The 18,715-nt window shown below is 36.0% G+C and overlaps 1 protein-coding gene across 4 annotated transcripts; it reads right to left on the bottom strand.

The window, feature by feature from the left end:
- Positions 1 to 525: 525 nt before the first annotated feature.
- On the bottom strand, positions 526 to 13,423 carry LOC110919933. Of its 4 annotated transcripts, none has more exons than XM_035987232.1 (27): positions 13,065 to 13,420; positions 11,817 to 11,976; positions 11,636 to 11,728; positions 11,460 to 11,559; positions 11,201 to 11,372; positions 9,416 to 9,587; positions 9,097 to 9,216; positions 8,504 to 9,013; positions 6,919 to 7,563; positions 6,393 to 6,461; positions 6,190 to 6,300; positions 5,874 to 6,113; positions 5,698 to 5,745; positions 4,747 to 4,893; positions 4,493 to 4,645; positions 4,316 to 4,378; positions 4,116 to 4,226; positions 3,951 to 4,034; positions 3,812 to 3,859; positions 3,625 to 3,699; positions 3,436 to 3,531; positions 3,261 to 3,341; positions 3,098 to 3,169; positions 1,661 to 1,705; positions 1,309 to 1,392; positions 1,096 to 1,199; positions 526 to 986 (listed from the first exon to the last, which is right to left on the bottom strand). In XM_035987232.1, the coding sequence occupies exons 1-27, from the start codon at positions 13,268 to 13,270 to the stop codon at positions 899 to 901; spliced, it is 3,897 nt and encodes a 1,298-aa protein (XP_035843125.1). In that variant the 5' UTR covers positions 13,271 to 13,420; the 3' UTR covers positions 526 to 898. The 4 variants fall into 4 exon arrangements, with proteins under 4 accessions (XP_035843125.1, XP_035843127.1, XP_022019879.1 ...); XM_035987234.1 differs by having other exon boundaries at positions 557 to 986; positions 11,201 to 11,369; XM_022164187.2 differs by lacking the exons at positions 526 to 986; positions 1,096 to 1,199; positions 1,309 to 1,392; ... (17 more) ...; positions 9,097 to 9,216; positions 9,416 to 9,587 and adding an exon at positions 10,715 to 10,958 and having other exon boundaries at positions 13,065 to 13,422.
- Between the last annotated feature and the right edge of the window lie 5,292 nt (positions 13,424 to 18,715).

Below are 18,715 nucleotides of genomic sequence, written 5' to 3'. Positions count from 1 at the left end.
TCTTTCATTAATTCAACTTTTTCCAAGTTTTGTTGGTATGAATTTTGATGACTTGGTTTTTTATTTTATAATTTTAGGAGGTTTATCCTATAAAATTCAATGTTATTAGAGCTTTGTCCCATGAAATTCAATGCTATTGATTAGTGACAACTTACGAATGTTCAATCAAAACTATCAAGAGTAGATTAAAAATAATAAGTATTTACAAATAATAAATTATATTGTTTTCATTAATCAACCCGTGTAATACACGGGGCCATAACCTAGTAATATTATAAATTAGAAGAAGATTAAACTAAATAATAATTATCCATAAAATATTAAACTAAATAATATTTAATAGAAGGATTATCTATAATTAATTAGAAAAGATTAAATTAAAATAATAATTATCTATAAGAGATGCTCTAATATGATGACAAGTGTCCCAAAAGTGGTTTGTTTTATTATATAGTATAGATAAATGATTATATGGCTACAAGATTAAATACCACATGATTAATGTGTTTAATCTTACACTCGTTCTCGGTTAATTTTCAGTTTCACATCACTTGACTGTATAAAACGGTTCGATCATGGTTCAGTTAGCGGACTACTGATCCATTTCTTCACTTAAACGCAGTATTTCACAAAAATATCCTAGTTCAAAAAAAAATAATAAAAAGTTCCTACAGTGCTTACTACTGAATCAAAACAAACACAGAATTACAAAAGATAATGATGAATTAATGATACAAAAGTCGACCCTGCCTATGAGCCCCGTTTGACTTCAAATCCTCGATAAGCAATACGCTATCCTATATTTACTCGGGGAAACACAAAGGGTCCCACGCCTCTTTGTACACTCGTAAATGGGTCCCACGTAATGTTGTTTTGGCAGAGTTGCGTATTTTGATTGTTATGACGTCCCTTGAACTTTGGCACTTTGAAGATTTTGTTGCTGCATTTGTGGTTCACTTGTAAGGCCCAAGGCTTGTAGAGTTGCCCTGAATATGAGAGGTTAATGAAAATCAAGATGCAGAAAGCACAAACACACAAGTTCATCTCACTGTACGGATGTTATTGGTTCAAGGGTTATATGAAAAACATATATACCTAGGCAAAGTGGCTTTTATACTAGGTTGGTTGGCATACGCGGCAAGTGGACCCCGAAGGCTGCCATATTTATTCAGAGCACCCTCGAGTTGTGGTGATGGCAACTGCAACGACAATTCAATATTCAATATTAATTAATTAATATTAATAAGTAACAGCTTGAGGAACAACGGCGCGTTTGAAGACCGTCGCGATGATTGGAACAGAACATACTTGTAACAATACACGAAAAGAATGAGGTTGTGTTTGTGAAATGCATTTTAGAAATCCAACCCACAATTTTGGCATCCTCCAAACCTGAACCAAACAGATAAACAGTTAAAAAACTACAGAGATATATAATATTATGATTAAAAATTGAATGCAAAATAGGCGAGTATAAAATAGCTACAAAAGAATAGAACAAAAAAAGTTGGAAAAAACTGGATCAATAATGTTAAAATTAATATTTTGAAAACAATATTTAACATATTAATTATTTGAAAAGTCAGAAAAGATGCGTCGCGCGTAAGTAACTACTTTGCGACCAACAAGATTAAGCAAGTAATTGCATGAAACCACACACCTGTTTGTTTACAAGTTTGGAAAGTATCTCCATAACAAAGTCAACCTGAATACATAAGCATGATTGTTACAAACAAATACAATATCCTTCATAATGGCAATTAAACAATCAAATGCAAATTGAAAGTTGAAGTTTTAACGTAAAAAATGAGTTAAATGCCTGGTTGGTCCCTGTGGTTTGCGAAAATTACAGACTTGGTCCCAGTGGTTCGCTAATTACATAGTTGGTCCTAATAGTTGGAATTTTTGCACTCGGGTGGTCCTTGTCACTAACCTCTGTTAAGTTTTCTAGTTAAGTGTGTGTGTAATGTCTGTTTTACCCCTATAGTTAAAAAAACAAATAAAAATAAGTGGGCCCCACCCCACCCATCCCCACCCTTCTTCCCCACTCCACCCTTTAACTGACATCCACCAAATCACCATCATCATCTCCCCAGATCACCATCATCATCTCCGTCACAACCTCCATCTCCCCAAACCACCAGTCATCACCACCATCTCCCCAAACCACCTCCCCCACTATGCATCACCATAACCCCTCAACCATCATTTCAAGGTGAATCCTACATCCCAAACGGTTCAAAGAACGGCCTGCAATGCTTAAGATTTTCCGGCGAGGCTTCGTTTAGACGCAGAAAAACCGCAGTGATTTAACTGAATGCAGATTCAGAGAGGGTAAGAGTTTGCGAGTTTGTTTAAAGGCCAAAAACAACCGACACTTGATAAATAGGAAACTCTAGAATTTGGTGTGAAGATTCAATTGGGTTCATGATTGATTCGGCAATTATACAATGTAAATAGGCTGATTATAACTTGCTATGTATATGATCTGTTGCTCTGGTTGATACGCGATGTGTACAAGGTTTGGTTTAGGAAAATTTATTACGAGATCGAAGGGATTAGAATGTGTTGATTTGGTTTATTTTGGTCGACGCCGGATTTCTCGCAGTTGCCGGAAAGGAACGAGAGGAGCGGCTATTAATTAAGTTTGATTCTTTTTGAATTTTTCCGAATTTGACACAAATGGTCCTTCCAGTGAAGCCTTTGATGTCTTCTGTCAAACAGTTGGAGGAAATTACGATCATCGACATTGGGTGGTGAAAGCAGAAAGGTAGAGAGAGGAAGAAGATGATCAGGGGCGGGTACATCTTTTTTTGTTCTTTTATTGATTTTAATTGTTAAGGGGTAAAATGGACATTGTATATGAACTTAACTGAAAATTTTAACAAGGTTAGCTACTAAGGACCATCCATGTTACGAAAATGCAAACATCGGGCCACTCGTGTAACATTTTTCAAACCATCGGGACCAACTATGTAACTATTGAACCACTGGGACCAAGTCTGCAATATTTGCAAACCACAGGGACCAACCATACATTTAACTCTAAAAAAAATATAATCAAAGTATCCCAAAATATTTATATATGAATATATACCAGCTTGGGGAAAGCATCAATAGCCTGGATTACTGTCCTCATGAAGAGAAGGGGTAATGGTGTTTGGTCAACCTAAATAAAAATATCAAAGTCAAATATCAAAATTTCCAAACACATGCTATAAACTAACTTAAAGGTTGAGATCGGAGAACAATAATAATACCATTTGGTTCAACGCTTTTGCTAGGACTTGTTGTGTGAAAACAGTGCGCTGCTCAAAACAAGCTGAACAAGCATCCATTATCTGCAATAATTTACAAAGTGAAACGTGTAAAATAACACACATGATAGACATTGCTAATGAGACGTATGAGATATTGGAGAACGAGCAGGCATGCCTTTTTAAGTGGAACTCCATCTTTCTCGGGGTTAATGTCATGAATGGCAACCAATACTTCTGCTGGAGTAAGTGCGGGCCCCATATGAGCTGAACCCTGCACAAGAAAACGAGCTTCTGAGCTTTCAGCTTAATCTTATGATCGACCCATTTGACCGGTTTGATTGTGCTCTACTAAAATAACTGAAACCTGTAGTATGTGGGCCATAGCCGTCTGAAACTTGTCCAATGGAAGCTGGACAAGACGGGGGAAAACAGGCAAAACCTGGAACCAAAAGGCGCGTTACGTCAAACGTGATTTTTTAACCCGAAAACGTTTTGATTTCTTATTTTACTAAATGCAAACCAATAAACATGTTAAAGGAAAGGAAAGATACCTCGTTCTTGGTAAATGAATTCAAAATTGGAATAAGTATTGTAGCATCCTGCAAAAAAAAAATATAATAATAATATAGAAAAATGCCTTACGCAAAACATCAACTAAAAAAAAAGGTATAAAATATTAATATATATCACCTTAAGTTTAGTTTCATATAACTGCTTGACAATCGAAACCAGATCAGGCGAAGGAGTCGTCCCTTCACACAGAACATGCAGCACCTTGTAGAAACACATCAAATCATATAAATAAAAAATATTTAAAAAAAAAATAAAAGTGGAAACATTAATTGATATATATACCTGTGTCAGGAGGTTATCACTTCCTTGAGGTGGATCAGATATTATCTTGAGTAAATAGGAACTTGATGGACCAAGGGCCCGAACAAGAATAGGAACATGCCGATGAATAGCCTGCATTTATCAAAAAGAAAGAAAAGAATTAGTGTAACGTTTTTTTAACGTAAAAAGAGTTTAGATAACAAATCTACTGTAAATCCCACCTGCTTAACAGCCTTTGGAGCATGATCATACCTATCAAATACAAGTTGAAGAAGGCTAGGTTTCTGCACAAATGCAGAACGCACGGTATGTGTGACATCAGCATTGCAAACAGAGTGAAACTTAATACGCGATTACGCGTAACTCTAGTGTAGCGATAATTTAGATGAAAAGATAACCTTGGTGCATAATGCAAAAAACAAAGAAAGGTGTTGTTGCGCTTGAGCAAGTGACATTGATGAATCACTTTGTGGGCCCGTTGCTGACTCGTTCTCAGACGTCCCGGGGTCTGAAACTTGAGAGCCACTAATTGATGTTTCTTGACTTCCCATCTGAAGACGATGATGATGATGATAAAAGATAATGATTTCATAGACGTGAAAACAAATTAGATCGAAAACAGAACATGCAGATAAAATGAAATGTAACACACCTGCCCTTCGGTTCTTTGTTCATTGGCCGCTGAAACCGAAAGCTCCGCATCTGATACTGGTCTGTTAACGGCTGAGAGCAGTTTGTTTGTAGCAAAATCCTCAATTTTCTCTGAGATGAACTCAATAACGTAAAGCTTGTTTGCTACCTGCAAAAGAAACAAACAGAAGTTCAACCATGGAAGATGATAGTATTTTTTTAATAATAAAAAGCTTGCAAAAAAACAAATAAATAATAAATTATTTGCGCAACCATAAAGTGTAGCTTCTTGGTCAACATAACAGCTTTACGCATAGATTAAATGATGATTCAGGGACAAATAAAACATAGAGTGAAATGTCATTTTCGTCCCTGAGGTTTGGCCAGTTTTGCGACTTTCGTCCAAAGGTTTGTTTTTCAGCATCTGGATCCAGAAGGTTTGAAATCTTGTCATTTTCATTCGGCTCGTTAACTCCATCCATTTTCTCCCTTGAGTCGGGGGGTATTTCCACCTTTTTTGTTAAATTAAAGAGCAATTCAATCTTTTTCAGGGGTATTCAGTCTTTTTACATAAAGTGAAAAAGACCGAATTGCCCTTTAACTTGGCAAAAAAAAACAAATGCCTCTGAATGAACGGAGAAAATGGATGGAGTTAACGAGCAGGATTGAAAATGGCAAGATTTCAAACCTTTTGGATCTAGATGCAAAAAAAAACAAACCTTTGGACAAAAGTCGCAAAACTGGCCAAACCTTGGGGACGAAAATGACATTTTACTCTAAAACATAACATTCATCTTTTCCCATTTATCGTCTTTTTCTTTGAAAATGACTTTTGTCAAACAACTTTGAGCTTTTCTATCACACTAAATCACTCGCATCAAACTAAATTTTACGTAGAATATTTAAAGGTCACCATTGAATATCTTAAAAATTAACTTGCATCACAAAAAAGTCAAATTGTAATAATCCTCACCAGTCGAATAGCTTTTGCACGGATTTCATCTTTTGGATGAATAGCACACTGCATATAAAAAATGGAGCAAATGTAAGAAGCAATACAACTATCAACATATAAGCACATGATAAACGGAGCACGAAAACAATCAAAGTACAACAATCATTTTTTGTGTAACTTGTAGAACAAGTTACCTTCAAAGCAATATCCAAAAACGCATGACGGTTATTAGGGCGTCCCAAAATTAAGCTCCACAAAGAACCAAGACCTTGGTGTACACGATCACCGTCACGAATATCTTTTCCATAATTATTATCGGAGCAACATAACTCATCAAGAAGCTTAAATGCTGACTCAGGCAAAATAGGAGCTTCACAAAATAATCTACTGAACGATTTATCATTTGCTGGTAACACATCCAGCAAACACTTTGCCTACAATACAAAATGGCATAACAATCGATTTCAAGTTTTCCAAAAATTTAGCGTTTATTTTTTCAAATTTGTTTACCACTCCTAGAAGGAATTTCTCATATACAACGGCCACTGAAGAATCTTGAGCGGAATCTGACATTGTAAGAGCATGCAGGTGGTATAGCACATGCATAACAAGTTCATGTCCCTAGTGAAAATGCAAAAAAAAAAAAAAAAAAAAAAAAACCATATTTAAAAACGAAACGTTTTCAAAGATATAAAGATAATAAATGCACATACCTTCTGATTTTGGTAGTCAGAGACTATATGCTTCTGTATCATTTGAATTACATCATCATCGGCATCAACCTGCAGCATAAGAATTGCACAAATATTATGATTTCTTCTTTATAAAAATCACCCTAAAACGGTAACTAAGTTTTGGATTTAGCAACTGTTAATTTAAAATCTTAATCACGGTGTGGAATATTCTTTACATGATATTAACAGATTAAATGAAATAACTTTTGCTTGTTAGTCACCCTTTTAACTTTTGCTTGTATTATAACTGGAACCAAAATTTTGGAAAATATTATCAATGACGCTGGTATATATATTACTGTGCGTTGGTCATAAAAGCTCACACGAAAACATGAACATGCCACATCACATGAACGACATTACACATTATCTTATGATAAAAATATATTATCTCGGATATAAAAATGGCATGTGTCATTTTTACAAAGTTGTCATACAATGTTAGAAACAATAACAATACCTCCCCAAAGGGAAAATATAAAAAGCAGTCAAAGTCAACCCCCACCTGAGCAACCAGCCGTGACAGCAGTGTCATGCGGGTCTGCATAAACTCTGTACCTCTTAACCGCTTATAAGAGTCTATAATCCTTTTGATTGCCAGATTCTTTATATCTTTTTGCTGTTCTTCTGTTAACTCCACATAAGACGGAACCACAGGTAAATCAACAGTGGTTTCGGTTTCGGTTTCCTCCAATACAGGTGTGCCAACCGTGCTTGGTGAAAGCGGTTCCACTTCCACCAATGGCAGTGATCGGTCATCATCTGTCATATGAATCATATCAACATCCATTGACTTTTGTACGTTTGACTCCTTGTTAACAGACTCAATAGTAGGAGGAATATCAAACTCCATATCAGCGTTAACTTGCATGGGTTGTCGTTCATCTGGGACCTGTTCTTTAAAATCTGCTGACTTATCTGGGATACGTGACTCGGTTTCTGCTTTGGGCATAACAATATGTTCCATATCCAATGGGTTCTCGACACTTGGCACCACAGGTGGCAGAGGTTGTCTCTTAATCTGGGTAGACACGTCAAAGTCAGACTCTGTTACGCCAGATTGTGCCAAACTTGGAACATCTTCCACGTAATGCTCAGATTGGGTACCGACTGGTGATGTCACACGCCGTGGGTCATGACGACGAGGGTCCTGTATAACATTTCGTTAGTGTTTAAACTCGATGAAACGGGGCAAGAAAAATATATGTGATAAAACAGGCAACTGTTTTGTACAGCGGGTTGGGCTGAACAAAAATCCACCGACAAATAGTTTATTATTAACAAATAAGAGTAAAATGCCATTTTCGTTCCTGAGGTTTGGCCAGTTTTGCGACTTTCATCCAAAGGTTTGTATTTCCGTATATGGATCCAAAAGGTTTGAAATTTTGCCATTTTCATCTGGCTCGTTAACTCCATCCATTTTTTCTCCCTTAAGTCAGCGGTATTTTTGTCTTTTTTGTTAACTTAAAGGGCAATTCAGTCTTTTTCACTTTATGTACAAGCATTTAGAATTATGTACAAGTATTCAAAAGACTAAATTGCCCTTTGAGTCAACAAAAAAGACGAAAATACCCCTGACTTAACGGAGAAAAATGGATGGAGCTCATGAGCTGGATGAAAATGTAAAAGATTTCAAACCTTTTGGATCTAGATGCGAAAAAACAAACCTTAGACGAAAGTTGCAAAACTGACCAAACCCCGGTGACAAAAAGGCATTTTACTCTAATAAATAATTACCATGCCAAAAAAGACTACAGAAACTGTAATATATCAACAATAAACTCTTTTAGAATCTTGTATGCATTAGATTAACATGTTCGACTTTTTGTTGAGGGTCAAGTCGGGTTGTTGACCCCAAACAATTACTTCAATATTTTATTTTCTTATAAATAACTAGTGTCTGCTGCGATTACAGAATTATTTTACTTCAACATTAATCCAACTTTTCAAATAATAATATTTAGGTGGTTTTAAAATCAACTCCAGGCACCTTTTGAACCACTTACTTACTAGCCATCCTTTTCAAATAATATCCGTTTGACCTATTGAAGATAATACCTAACGCGAATCAACCATAAGGGTACACTCACCCTTCGAGAATCACGTTTGGGGTCTGTTTGGAGGTTAATTGTAGTAGACAACGATGTGCTAACTGCATTTGTAAGCACGGGACTCTGTATAGTCGGTGCAACCTGGGAAGAAGTGTTTGAAAGGCCACTTTGTTGACTGCTAATCTTTGTTAACGGTGGAGGATTTTTAGGCAAATGTTTCATATTTGTGACAACAATGTCCGCTAGTAGATCTGGATGTATTTGAGATATTAAGATCTCAAGAGATTCAGCACCTCGTTCTCCTTCAGCAAGTAACGCACCAATCATGGAAATTATTTGTTCAACGGGTGTCAGACCGTTATCTAGTGATGCCACCTTCGTGGGCCCTCCGTTTACTGAGTGATCATGTCTTGGATCAGTTTGAATTACAGTACTTGTGTTGCTATTAGAACTGTAACGGCTCCTCTTTGATGCTGAATCGTTGGAAACTGTGTGTTCTTGGTCCATAGGGGTTGATCGTTTAAGCATGTGATTTGATGGTTGCTCATCCTGAAGAAGAGCATATATTAAATCTATATAGTTTAAACAAAATATATAAATGTCCTTTTTTGTAATTTTTCAAGTCAGAATACCTTGCTTGCACGAGAAGCGCGCTCGCTGTTTCTCAACATTTTGTCAACCTGCCTCATCACCTGGTCAGCTGCATCTCCAGCATTCATTGACCTCAAAACCTTGAGCACTTTTTCTCTCGACTGATTTAAAATTAAAATTATAACCATAGACTAACAGCACTATAAAGAAAAGAAGTACAATTTATGATTCATTAGCTTTTTAAATCATCATGCTCCAGATTTTAGGTAAAAATATTAACCATCATTTTTATAAAAGATGCCAAACAACATTACAAAAATGTAAATTCGATCAATCATTTATAATTGCATAAACAATTACCTCCATTATAACAGGGTGTGTAGACCTCAAAAATCCCAAGAAAGCAGTTCTTAGAGAATATACTATGCTGGCATTATGGGCCCCTTTCGCTATGAAATTGGCATCGAACGCAAGCAATGCAGAAAGAACAGCGCTATAGTGGACCTGCCTCCTTCGACCAATGATAGCAAGACTGAGAAACAAAAAAAAATACCATGAATCCAGATTATTTTGTGCTAATAAATATAACCATGCAACAAACATGATGATCACAAACTTAATTGATATCAATAAAGTCCATAAACAAAAACTAATTCATGTACAATACAAGTTGAGCAAGATTTTAAGAAAAAGAGAAATTAAGTTAAACTTTGCTTGAAAAATTCTGTCAACCAACAGTTAACCACAAAAAGAAAATACAGTATGCCACATCACACTATAACAATTTAAGAAGTGTAAATACCATCAAAACAAAATATCAGATACCAAATGATCCTCACTATATAAACAAAGAACAATGCAGTGTATTATAGAGTAATAGTAGGTTGTAGTAAATCTGCAGATTAACTGTCAACCATGGTTTTAAAATGCGTGCATCAGGATTCAGGAATGCATAATGTGCAGATTAACTGTCAACATGATGCAGTGATGAGATTGCACCGCGAAAAGGCGATTCTATGATGTGTGTGTGCATCACATGTTGCGGTCTGATGCGGAGCATTATGGTGTGTTGACTAGTATTTTAACAGACTGAGACTGTGATTGCAATGGGCCTGAGTTTTCAAATCTGATTGAACAAATCCAACTAGCAATTTAGCAATGGGTTTAACTATTTGAACAAATTTGACTAGAGATGATGATGATATTTCTTACAGTTTAGTGTTTACAAGTTAGAGTATTTTCGATAAATATTTTTTTAATAACGAACGCCTCACATACGTGATGCGCTGCCTCTGGGATCAAAATGCATCGAAACGTCACGCGCTTTTTAAAACCACGCTGTCAACAAATAAGTATCTTAAGTTATTAAAGAGAACAAAACGATGTTCTACAGTTTTGAAATTTTAGTATGGCAGTATGCATCAAAATTGTAGCAGAACAGCTGCTGTAACAATCCCAAAAGATCAACACACGAGTCAACTTGAAACGTATATCCAGCTCATGCAATTTAGTTTAATATTAAATAAAATTTTAACATTTGTGCTTCCCATTGAACCTGAATGATTCAACTTCTATTCTGAACAACGTTACCATTCGCACTCAAAACAATACATTGAATCAGTTTAGGTAGATTGGCCCCATAAAGCAAAAGGTGCCAGATGATCAAAGAGCAGTGCCATTGCAAAAAAAATACTGATTAATCACGGTTATTCAACGTATGTCAAAGGTTAATTAAGTTACATTTGTACAAGGGTATGTATATATAGAGAGACAGTAGATCTCAAACAGTTTAAACGCTAAAAACTGCATTGATATGCTACCAAAGCACTCGAATCGGCCATTGCCAGCTAGTTCCATGCGTGCATCCCAATCTGATTAACCTTGCACATTGCTGCCAAACATGCTGCAACAATATTACAAACAAGCACTTCAAGGTGTACTAACAACACAACCCCTTCAGTTTGTTTTAAGTGCATTCATCTTCGTAAGCCCCAAATATCTTATCTGTTTTCGTCTTACTTTTAACTTTTACCCTAAACATATATATTGACAAACCACGAGAAGTCTAAAATATGAGAATGAAAAAGAAAACGCCATGTTAAGCACACATGCAAAGCAACCAGATGGGTAGTAATAGTATCTCACCTATTAATAACAGAGATTGTAATGGAGCCCGGAAGACTACTAGACAAGCTCAAAAGGTCAAGTAAAATCAAGAAGTATCTATTCGCTTCAGACTGGAGTGCAACTGGATCCAGAACAGGATGACCACCAGCTAGCCATTTAACATTGAACACTTGTGCATTTCGACCCACTGCTACGAAAAAACAATGCTAAAAGATTCAGATGTGAAGGATTAAAAAACAAAAAGAAAAATTATGGAGACTAGATAACAGTATAACACCTTCTGTCATATGCCCTCTGGAATCATTGTCGGGCATGAAGAGTAACACACAAGTTTCCAAAAACTTTATAGCAAGCAACCTTGGGCCAATAGACCTAGCCTACAACAATAAACTCATATTTGATTAACTTCAAAAAACTAGATTGTGTTGCGGTTACTGGGGCTGGTAGTAATACCTCTAATGCAATCTGAACGACAACGTCCTTGAACTTGATCATCCAAGACCAGATTTCTTCAAGCCATCTATCCACTAAACCATGCCGGTGAAACTATAATTCATCGCAAAAAAGTTTCAATATTTCAAAGTATGATAACTATACACATGTTGTGAGCAAAGCAATAAGAAGAAAAAGAGACCTGCAATGCTAACTCATCTAACACTTTGCAAAATATATGCATGCCAGCAACAATGGACTGTCTAGCAACAACAGAGTCCTCGTCCCTTAGTAGTGTCAGCAACACTTGCATCAGTACTGGTGAATACTCCATTGTTTTTAAACTGATTTCCTCAATTATCCTACAAAGACATAAAACCATATTAGCATGAACAGAAGCAAGCTATGAAGACACTAAACCTCAAACAATTCTGAAAGATCCCACTTTCATACAGCAGCATTGAATCAAGCATGATATTTGTTGCATGAAATTTTAAAAACAATATTTAATATCTGGCCGCAGTGTAAATACAGATGTGCATCGTTGTTTGTTAGTTAAAGTCCTCGTAAACCCGATAATATCAGTGGGTCTTTCTGCTAGACAGATGCATGAATAACCAACCTAGTGGGCTAATGGTATATTAATGAAACAGAAATGAATTATGATCAAGAATATACGTCCCCATACTAAAGTGGCATCTCTAAATAACTTTACCATGTTCTGATGGATAGGGACTAGTACTATACATAAAGACACTTTAAATATCAACCAACAAAAGACCATCTTCAAGACGTATTTTCATGGCTGATGGCTGACTCAAACCATTGACGGTTGCATAAACATGTTGCATGCACTGCACTGCACTGCATCCGTAAATATTTGATAACAATAGCAAATTTGTAAAGAGATTAGCATGGATTCATCAGGACTTTAAAACAGCGATGATAGAAAACCGAAGGGGCTAGACATGTATGTCCCTTTTTGTATATAAAAAAAACAAAATCCATTTACTTATTAGCACTAGTAATGTGGAACTTATTCCTACAACAGTTAAGCCATTGAAACCTACAAAAAATATAGAACGACATCCAAAAAAATTGCAACAGCAAAGCATCCAATTCAAAGAAAAGTGAGACCTTGATATCTAGCCACCACCCTTATATGAAAAAAAAATCAGTAACCAAAATTAACCAACTTGAATTTCTATATCAAAGTGACTATCTTGGGTAAACCATTCCTGCTAATCCAATTTCTTGTAAATACAGAAATTAAACCTAACTAAACTAACACTTAAAACCAATACATACATTATACATAGTATTCTAACACCAATACATTGATCATTATATTTGTTAAAATCATCAATTTCATAATCCATTCAAAACAGCGCATTATCAACAAAATAACCTACAGAAACAAACCAATTTCACATAAAACAACAAAACTCACTCGACTAGGGTTTTTCGAACAAGTGGTTCATGAGAAGATTGAAGCTCAACAAGATACGGAAACAATTCAACCGCGAGAACCGAAAGATCCGCTGAAAGTAAAACATCTCTCGCTTGCTTCAAAGACGAAAGCTTCACCGCCAAATCTCCGTGATTGTTTGCAGCGGCGAGGAGAGAGAGTGTTTGCTCTCTCTGCGAAGCAGCCATGGCGGAAACACAAACTCGTGAGTGTATGTATATCGTCGATAATAATATGTATATAGACCTAATTTGTGGATGAAATTGGGGAATTTGCTCTGGTTTGTGTTTCTAGGGTTTTGAAGAAGAAATGGTTGTGTTCGTCTGGTTTATTAAAATAGGATATTGGAGATTGGAGTGGATCCTAAAACACACCTAAAACTCACAAATAATAGAATGAATATTACTAAAACACCATATTCAAACTCTAATAGTCCATAAAAAACTTCAAACGCACCATCGTAGAACTATGAATATAAGACACACAATGCTAAACAACATAAAACACAATAATATTTGTCATTCCATAATCAGAGCCTTAACATCTAAAACACAACACAAAACCCACATACATGTTGTTTTAATAATCTTCATCATATTATTTGTGGGTTTTTGGTGTGTTTTATGGTTGACATTATGGTGTTTCATGACTTTTTACACTTTTTAAGGAAATTTGGACTTTCTGGCCAACTCCTAGCCTGGAGATTGGGAACTTTATAAAAAATGTTTTGGTTGTATCTTGTGCATAAAGAGTTGTACGTTTTAAGGGTGAGTTGTTAATCAAAAAGAATTGTTTGGTTATGATGGTAAAAACCGAATCAAACCGAGCCGTTTGTAAAATGGTTTATAACTAGGTTTATGAAAGTTCACCGTGTTGCGGTGAATTTCTTTTGTTATTTAGTTTTTGTTTACATGTGTTTTGAAATCACTACGAGCGTGTTGGAAACGGAACTGCTGACAAGATTAAAAAGAAAACGTAGAAAAAACACTAAAAGATAATCGAAAGAAAATCAACCAAAAAAGTTGTATGGTAACGATGTTGTTCGTATGAAACCCGTGGTCAGAGATGAGCACATTGTTCTTGGTACCGGTACCAAATTTGCCGAACCGAAAGATCTTAAATATCAATTCGGTACCGACTTTTGGCGTTCCTGGTACCGGTTCACTACCGTTTTTTACCTTCATATACCGATACTGTAACCGGTAGTTTCGGTATCAGTATGGATTCTATATCGGTTGGCACCGAGCTCATCCCTACCCCTGAAACTAATAAAAGAAAAAATTAAATGAAGAAAATCAACAAAAAAGTTGTACGATACCGTTGGTCGTACGGTAATCGTGATCAGGGATGAGCAATTAGTACCGGGTAGCAGCACTGAATTTCTCGAACCAAAAGATTTCCAATATCAATGCGGCACCAACTTTTGGCGTTTTCTGTATTAGTTCCGGTTTTTACCTTCATGTACTGATACCGAACAGGACCGTACCAGTATTTTCGATACCAGTACTGGTTCGATACCGGTTGACACCAAGCGTATCCCAACCCCTGATATTAAAAAAAGGATTAAAGTTAAAAAGTAAATAACATAACTATTATTATAATATTAATATAATAAAAATATTAAAAAAAACTATATATTGTTATAATATTAAAATCACTATTCATTTTAATTCGTTTAGTAATATATCACTATTCATTTTAATTCGTTTAGTAATATATAGTAAAAATATGTTAATTTTGTTGCACAAGTTGATTAATCTAAGAGTAAATGGGATGCATAATTCCAAACTTATTGGTTGTTCATGGCACTTTTAGGTTCATATATAATTTTGTTATATAGTAAATTAGGACTGTAATTAAGAATTTACAAACGTAAGTTTTAAAAAACTTCTTTTAATGTTATATCTTAAATCCACATTGAAGAGCTGACTTGGAAAAGTAAAGGAGATAAACTATAGTGGCAGAAAATCAAAAATTACAAAAGTAACTGGCCCAAACCCCTCTTGTAATTTGATATATATAATAATGACACATTTATACTTCTTTGTTTGTACAATATGCATGATTAATTTAAAGTTGAAAATACATAACCTTTGGTTTGTTTGAATTGAGAATTGTATAAGCAATTATACGTAGAGAGATAGGTTATACGGATACTGAATTCGGGATTGTAAACAATTATACGTAGAGAGACAGGTTATGCGCATATATATCGAACATGTTGAACAACTTTAAAGGTTAAAAACAACTCTTAATTTAATAATGGTGGGTCTAAATATTAAACCATAGGCTCAAGCTTAGTGACTTTTTGGTTCAATTTACACACCAAAATTTAATGAATGAGTTATCGGTTTTAATCAAAACCCAAATTGACTACTCCTAATAAACAATACCAAACCCATATGGTGTGTGCCAATTTCCCACTTAACTACTTTATGAAGCCTAACACGTGACGTTTTGTTTCCATAGTTGCTTTAGTACTTTATTTATATAAGTTTTTATTTAATTGTTATTTAGTTTGTGAGTAATGGGATTAGTGGTTCACTTAGTGGGCTAGTTCCTTACGTTTAGTTTATCTTAATGAAGGCTATATAATAACCACAAGTATGGTGCTAAAGAATATGCATGAATGAAATGAAATGAATTAAAATTGAGTTTTATTGCTTTTTATATTTCTTTTGGTCCTCTCAAATCTCCATTCTGAATTATCCTGATCCAAATGGTACATATGATTTGCTGTTAGAGCCGCCATGATCCATGGTTGCTCAAACCCTATCTGAACCCGAGTTTTGTCCGTTGGTGAATGAATCCTTTGCGAGACTCGAGTGCTAGTTTCAAACCATTATCATTGAGCTTCGATTGATCCGAACTAACGTCCAAACCCAAAACTCATCATCACCATCTCCGTTACTAGTTCCCACCACCGTGCCATCTGTTTTGGCAGCCACACCACCGCTCGCAACGTCGCCACCACCTGTTTCTACCACCATTATGTCACCTAAACAATCATCTTTAACATTTCCGTTTATAACCAACACACTTGAAGATGACAATAAACCCTCCGTTACTGTTGTACACATACTTGCCCTATGGGGTGAAGTAGAAGCTACAATGGGATGTCATACTCCTATTGTGTCTCCTCAAGATTTTTTGACGATGTTTGACATAGTAGAGACATGTAAAGTGAGGTTTCGTACACTTCATCTGCTGAATAAAATTAGCTCCCTTTTTGGAAGTGCATGAAATCTTAAAAAATGCTACTCAATTACCGAAACAATCATCGTGGCGTCTCGCCATTCCATGGCCAAACAAGACAACAATCACAGGTGCATCCAGGGTACCCTGGATCTTGAATAAAACTTTTCCAAACGCCTTTAGTAAAACTGAGTGTCCCCCCCCCATGGCGCTTCGTTACAACTTCTCTAAATATTGTGGGACGAACCGAGTGGCGACCACCATGGCGCTTCGAAAGGCCCTTCCTGGTCGTATCCCTGAGAACAAGGATGCTTTAACGGGGGTGGAATGATACGTGTCAATTTTCCATGAAGCCTAGCAAGCCACAATCCATTTCCATAGATGCTTGAGTACTTTGTTTATTTAAGTTTTTGTTTAATTGTTATTTAGTTCTTGAATAATGTGATTAGTGGTTTACTTAGTGGGTTAGTTCCTTACGTTTAGTTTATTTTTAATGAAGGCTATATAGTATCAACGAGTTTGGTGTTAAAGGATATGTACGAACGAAATGAACTAGAATTAAGTATAATTTCTCTTTATATTTCTTCTGATACTCTCAAATCTCCATTCTGGATTATCCTGACCCAAGTAGTACATAACACCATCATTTAGCCAAACTCAAACGTTTATAAATTTGTTAACCGAATTATATGTTAATTTTTTGGTTTTAGGTTGTAACCAACCCAAATCAAAGGATATTAGTCCCTATGCACTTTTGTTTTATTTCATTAAATCTAAGAACTTTTAAATCACCAAAATAAAGTAAATGTTTTTGTACTTACAATATTTTACATTTTTAATACATTTTATAACCTTATGGTCATATAAGATCCTAAATTTCCTAGGTGAGTAGATAAGGGTTTTAAAGTAAGGTATACACTAAATTGTCTTAAATTCAAGGATGTACAGATTGAATTACATAAAATTTACTAAGTTTCAATCCCCTATGAGGGCACCTTCTGAAGATCACGTTAAGTTGGTCAAATGACGGGTCAAAGTTCTATTAAATAAAAAGTCAAAACACAGTTTTTTCATAATTAACGTAAAAAGAACTTCCAAGTATCGAAACAACAATTTTTGACATTATATATCAGTTTGTATAACATATTAGGACATGTTAGATCACGTCCAACCCGTCATTTCCTGCTATGACTTGCGAAGGATGCAGCGGCCCCTATGAAAACTGGAGTTGTATGAAAGATCTAGAAAATCAAATGGAAGTGGTAAATTATCTAAATAACCGGCCACGAACACCGGGAGTTCAAAGTAATACTTTCACTCCCGAGTGGTGTAATCATCCCAACTTTAGTTGGAGGGAATCGGGGGGTAATAACCAACAAAATCAAAACCAACGATCTAACTTTCAACAACAACCACAAAATGGGCAACAAAGTTTTCAATCACAATAACAAGGAGGAAGAGAAAGGCTTGAGGATATCATTACTCGCCTCTTCTCCGAATCCGATAAAAGATACTTGGAAAGGTTCTCAAAAACTGAAGCAAAAATTAGAAACCAAAGGGCTAGTATTCAAAATTTGGAAAAACAATTTAGTCAACTAACCCAACATTTCGACGAAAGACCACAAGGATCCTTACCAAGTAACACCGAAACAAACCTAAAAGCCTAAGTAAATGTAATCAATCTAAGAAGCCGGAAGGTAAGACCCGAGAGTGATCCAACCCCACAATAAACCGATCCAATCCAAGCTAAAACACCCACCAACAATAACCAAGAAAATACTCAACCCCAAAACACCGACACAACCAAACCACCTCCGGTCCCTTACCCCAGTCGTTTACTTCGGCAAAAGACCGAGGAACATTTTACTAAGCTCGTGAGCTTGCTTAAACAACTCCACACCAATCTTCCTTTTGTAGAAGTCCTCACTCAAATGCCAAAGTATTCCAAGTTTATGAGAGACTTCCTCACTCACAAAAGGAAGATTGAAACCATCCAACAAGTCACCCTTAGTGAAGAATGCTCGGCGGTACTCCTCAACAAGCTCCCCCAAAAGAAGATTGATCCCGGAAGCTTCACCATTCCTTGCTCTATTGGTGGATAGCCAATAAGCAATGCACTAGCCGACTTGGGGGCTAGCATTAATTTAATGACGGCCTCTATGTTCAATCGACTAGGATTGGGTAACCCACATCCTACAAAAATGAGCATCCAACTTGCGGACCCATTGCTAAAATACCCTCAAGGTGTCATAGAAAATTTATTGGTAAGGGTAGGAGAATTTGTTTTTCCTGCCGACTTTGTTATACTAGACATGGAAGAAGACACCGAAATCCCGCTCATACTAGGACGACCTTTCCTTGCCACCGCGCGAGATATGGTGGACCTGAGTGACGGACAACTAACATTGAGGGTTGGTGAAAAAGATGTCACACCCTGT

Source organism: Helianthus annuus, chromosome 2, assembly GCF_002127325.2.
Source record: "Helianthus annuus cultivar XRQ/B chromosome 2, HanXRQr2.0-SUNRISE, whole genome shotgun sequence".
Classification (NCBI taxonomy): domain Eukaryota; kingdom Viridiplantae; phylum Streptophyta; class Magnoliopsida; order Asterales; family Asteraceae; genus Helianthus; species Helianthus annuus.
This window is presented reverse-complemented; position numbering and strand designations above follow the sequence as displayed.